Below are 4917 nucleotides of genomic sequence, written 5' to 3'. Positions count from 1 at the left end.
GTGTTGTGTGGGTGAATGAGACAATGGCTATAAGGCAAGAGCACAGCCCAGAGTGGGCACTCAATAAATACTGATGGTTACCAAACCCCAGCACCAATTTCTGGCTGAAAATACAAGCTGGGAAATATATGAATAGAACAAAAACAAGAAATAAACAGGACAGGAATGGAGAAAGAGGGCTGTAGCAAAGAATATGGTAACAGTGGGGTTCAATTTCAAGAATGATGATGATGTCTAGCACATATATCATATATATACTTCTTACATATAATATTTGAGGGTTTGTTATTTTTGTGTTTTGGTACTGGGGATTGAACTCAGGGGAGCTTGACCACTGAGCCACATCCCGTCATCTTTATGTTCAGACAGGTTCTTGCTAAGTTGCCAAGGTCGCCTGCAATCCTCCTGCCTCTGTCTCAGTGTGCGCCACTGAGTCTGGCTAGCATTTTTAAATATTTACTATGTACCAGGCACTATTCTAAGCACATTGCACACAAGAACTCCTTCTTAAAACCCTGTGAGATTAGCACTGATCACTATCCTCATTTACAGATGGGAAACAAGCAGAGTGGCTGAATTTGTCAAGGCAGTGAGGATTCAGACCCAGCCTGGCTCTACAGCTAAACTTCCTCTACACTTCATTAGCTATAAGGGGCACCTGCTGTGACTGAGTTGTTGACAAAGAGCTTGGGGAGCTATATCCTAGCCACCCAGGGCGGGGATCAAGTGCAGAGATGGTATCTTGTTGTGAGTTGAAGAATTTATAAGAAGGAGGAAAGCATTCTAAGGAGTCAGAACAGCATGTGCAAAGGCCAGGGGCCTGGAAATGTGCCCTGGTCCACAGGAATGAGCAGTGGGAAGGTTGTGAGGGAGAGGAGGGGAAGAATTGGGAGCTGGTTCTAGAAGTTATGGAAAGCCTTGGAGCGTTTCAGAGGGGGAGTGGCCAGGGCAGATTCCATTTTTGCTCCATTATGCTATTGGCCTCTATGGAGTGCTGTGGAGGGGGCTGAAGGCAGGGAGCTGGAGGCAGACCGAGATAGGGGTCCCGGGTCGAGATGATGGGCTCAACCTCTTCTGAGCTCTGCACCCTCCCCTACAGCAAGACACCTAGGAAGCTTGGAAAGTCGTTCAAGCAGCAGTAATGCTGGCTGAGATGGATGGACACCGCGACCCTCCTCAGCCGGATGGCCCAGAAGGAGGCAAGTCGGACACCCCAGACCCAAAGGTTCCAGAAAAGAAGGACAGTGGAGAAGTGAAGAGACTTCACCCCTCTCCCCTGGAGCGCACCTTCATCCTACCCGCCGTCCTGGGCGCCCTTCTGGGGCCACGGACTCCCCTGGACTCAGTTCCAAGTCCCTGCGGTCTCCCCTCCCCTGCCAGGTGCAACCGCTGGCCCAGTGCCCGCGGCCCGGAGCCGGCGGCTACCCCGCAGGGCCACCCCGCAGAGCGCACCCCAAGCCCCCGGGCCGCGCGGCCGCCTGGGTCCCCCACGGCCGCGGGTCCCCCACTGCTGTGCAGCATCCCACCCAGGCCCGAGAGCCGCAGTCCCAGTCCACCCGCGTCACTCAAGTCACGAGCTGAGCTTTGCAACTTGTGCTTTTATTCCCTCCCGACGCAGCCAGAAGGGCCGCGCCTCCGGGTGGGGCAGGGACGACCGGTGGGATGGCGCGGCCCGCGCCCGAGGGACGCGCGGTCTCGGGGAGGCGACGGCCGGCTCCTTACTGCACACCCTCCATCATCTTCAGGAACTCTGCGGGAGGGGAGGAAGGGGGTCAGGGTCCCGCTCGGCAGCAGAGGGGCCACCCGGCCGCCCAGGCACCGGACCAGCCCCGCCCAGCCCACCCACGAGGCCGGGGCACCCGCGTGAGAGCCATCCGCACTGGCACCGCGCCCCAAAGCTCCAGGGGCCCCTGGCCTCACCGTCGAAGTCGATGCGGCCGTCGTTGTTCTTGTCCCCGTCTTTCATCAAGGAGTCGATCTCCTCGTCCGTCACGTGCTCCCCGGAGGCCCGGAAGATCTCGGCCAGCTCCTCGGCGTCGATGTAGCCGTCCGCGTTCCTGCGAGGGCACAGGGCGCAGGGCGGGGTCACCTCGGCCACCCGACCCCCGGCCCCCACCCGGGGCCCCCCGGCGAGCCGCCAGGCCCCGCGCACCGGTCGAAGATGCGGAAGCACTCGGCCAGCTCCTCCTCGCTCTTGCCCTTGGCGTCCTCCTTCATCTGGCGCACCATCATGACCAAGAACTCCTCGAAGTCGATCGTGCCGCTGCCTGGGGAGCGGGGAGCAGGAGCTCAGCCCCAGCCGCCGCCCGCGCTCCCCGCCACCCGCCGCCCGCCGAGGGCCCCCGCCTACCGTCCTCGTCCACCTCCTCGATGATGGCGTCCAGCTCCTCTTTGGTGGGTGTCTGGCCCAGCATCCTCATGACGGTGCCCAGCTCTTTGACGCTGATGTCCCCGCCACCATCAGCATCAAACATGTCAAAGGCAGCCTTGAACTCTGCCGGGGGAAGGAGAATGGGGGGCTGAGGCGAGGCTGACCCTGCCCAGAGGCCAAAACGTTCCCCAACACACCCGCCGCCCCCTGGCGACAGCTGCCCACCCACTCACCAGCGATCATCTCCTCGCTGAGGTAGGACCGGGCCTCCGCCTGCTGGTCCGTCTGCGGAAGACAGAGCAGGTTCTCCCCTGAGCCCCATTCTCCTCGACCTCCACTTTTTAAATTTTTATGTTGTGTGTGGGGGCAGTACTGGGGATTGAACCCCGGGGCTTTCTACCACGGAGCCACAACCCCAGCCCTTTTTATTTATTTATTTATTTATTTATTTTTTGAGACAGGGCCCCCCTAAATTGCTGAAGCTGGCCTCAAAATTGCAATCCTCCTGCCTCAGCCTCCTGAGTTTTGAGGATGGGCCACTGAGCGCAGCCTCCATCCCCATTTCTGTAGGGAAGTGCCCCTGAGTCCTCCTAAAGACCAACTTGGCACACACTTCCTGGGATTTCTCCAAGACACCTGGGTTCCAGGAAACTTCACGTTTTATCTTCTGACACCCACTAACTGCCCCTCAGTGCACCCAGATCAGGCTGAAGGAGACCCAGAGTTTCCTAGCAGCACATTCTGTGCTAAGGACAAGGGAAAAAAAAAACAAAAAACACCAAGGTCTTTCCACTTGTCCATTGGAGGCCAGGTCAGGAACCCCCAATGACCTTGGGCAAGTCACTTTGCATACCTTCGTCTCCAGTGACTTTGGGGAGTAAGGTGAAATCAGGAGTGATGAAGGGCTTGGTATCCTGTCAGCCCACTCTAGCATGATCTTCCAGCCTCCCCCTGTCCCCTAATGGTGGCTTGTACTTTAGTAGTTGCTCAAAAAACATTTGTTCTCAAATAAATAATAACGCAACACAGCTATTGAGCACCTGCTAAGCGTTAGGCCTCAGACCAGACACTGAGACCACCAAGAAGAGATGGACACACAGTCTCTCCCCTCAGGGAATTTGCAGACGGGGAAATTTTAGGTTTCCTTCTCCTACCTCAGTCATTGGAGTGAATGCCTCTCACACTGGGCAAAACGTTATGAGGCTTTGGTGTGAAAATATAATTTCTGTGGGGACCTCCCGGGTCAGGGGCTTTGGGCTGAGGTTGGTGGTGAAGAACCACTGAGGTATCCAAGGAGTTCTTTGGCCAGCTGGTCCTGGCCCCTCCTTCTCCCCCGCCCCTGCCTTCTCCCCTCGCTGGTCCCTGCCAGGAAGACAGGCTATTTTTAGGTGGTCTGGGCACAGCAGCTGGCCTCTGGGGTCTAGTTACTCCTTGAAGCCAAGCAGGGAGAGGACCTCAGAGGAAAATGACAACCCAAATCAAGACCCCTTCTGGGAGGACGGGGTCTCTCTAGTCTGTCACCTTTTGCTTCTTCTGATCATGCTCAGGACCCTGGGAGCCCTGAGACTCGGAGACCACCAAGAAGAGGTGGACACATTGTCCCTCCCCTCAGAGAACTCGCAGACATGGGGATCTTGAGCTTCCTTCCTGCCGTTCAGTCATTGGAGTAAACACCTCTCAGCCAGCCAGCCCCAGACCCTGTGACCGTCCATCCTCCAGAGGACAGGAGGGCCACGGGGCCACGGGCCAACTCACTGTGGCCCTCAGGGTCCGAATCTCCACTCTGAAGGAGACAAGCAAAGACCCCTCCTAGCTCCACAAATGCTGGAAGGCTCAGAAGGTGGGCAGGGGATCTAGGCCCTGAGGATCCGACCCTGGACCATCCCAGCCCTCCTCATCCACGAAAAGTCAAAGGCCTTTTCCTGGGATGTCTCCAAGACACCTGGGCTCCAGGAAACTTCATGTTCTACCTTCCAACACCCCTAACTGCCCCTCAGTGCACCCAGATCAGGCTGAACGAGACCCAGAGACTTCTAGCAAGCCAAGGAAGGAAGTCCCTTCTTGTCCTTACCATGGTTGCTGGTCACTGGGACTCCTCTGCTGTGGGTCACCTCCTCTCCACTCCACCGCCCAAAGATGCTCTGGCCCACTCCAGCCCCCAGGATTTGTAGGGGCACCCTCTCCTCCCACCTCCCTGCTCCCCAGGACTGGATATCTTGCCCAATCAGATCCTGGGGTCACCAAGCCCCACCCCTCCCAGAGTCCTAGCCCATTACCTAATTTAGCCAAGGTCCCTTGCAGAGAAATTTAAGCCTCTGAGCAGGTGGCAGGCCTTGACGTCGTCCTAGATTCTTCTGAGGAGGGCGCGCCCTGCTCCACTACCTCAGAGCGCCCCTCCTCCAGAAGCACACTGGCTTGGAGATGGTAAGGATGGCAGAACAGTGACAAGGAGGCAGCACGGTGGGATGGGAAGAGCACACAGCTTGAAGTTCAAGGTTCGAGTCCCAGGCCTGCCTCTGCGAGCGACCTGACCTTGGGTGATGACC

General features: G+C 57.4%; 1 protein-coding gene across 1 annotated transcript; it reads right to left on the bottom strand.

Annotated features, from left to right (window-relative positions):
- Nucleotides 1-1578: 1578 nt before the first annotated feature.
- Nucleotides 1579-4553, bottom strand: Tnnc2 (troponin C2, fast skeletal type). Its single transcript, XM_026408361.2, has 6 exons — nucleotides 4443-4553; nucleotides 2605-2656; nucleotides 2351-2494; nucleotides 2153-2267; nucleotides 1921-2057; nucleotides 1579-1750 (listed from the first exon to the last, which is right to left on the bottom strand). The coding sequence occupies exons 1-6, from the start codon at nucleotides 4443-4445 to the stop codon at nucleotides 1719-1721; spliced, it is 483 nt and encodes a 160-aa protein (XP_026264146.1). The 5' UTR covers nucleotides 4446-4553; the 3' UTR covers nucleotides 1579-1718.
- Between the last annotated feature and the right edge of the window lie 364 nt (nucleotides 4554-4917).

Source organism: Urocitellus parryii, chromosome 6 (assembly GCF_045843805.1).
Source record: "Urocitellus parryii isolate mUroPar1 chromosome 6, mUroPar1.hap1, whole genome shotgun sequence".
In the NCBI taxonomy this organism is placed as follows: domain Eukaryota; kingdom Metazoa; phylum Chordata; class Mammalia; order Rodentia; family Sciuridae; genus Urocitellus; species Urocitellus parryii.
The sequence above is the reverse complement of the archived record's forward strand: the minus strand, read 5'-3'. Positions and strand labels throughout refer to the sequence as shown.

What these genes read in the sequence shown, in the direction of transcription:
- Tnnc2 (XM_026408361.2), bottom strand. An exon ending in CGAGGAGGTGGACGAGGACG is followed by an intron (nt 2,268 to 2,350) that starts GTAGGCGGGGGC and finishes CCCGCTCCCCAG; the next exon opens with GCAGCGGCACGATCGACTTC. An exon ending in CGGCCGCATCGACTTCGACG is followed by an intron (nt 1,751 to 1,920) that starts GTGAGGCCAGGG and finishes CCCCTCCCGCAG; the next exon opens with AGTTCCTGAAGATGATGGAG.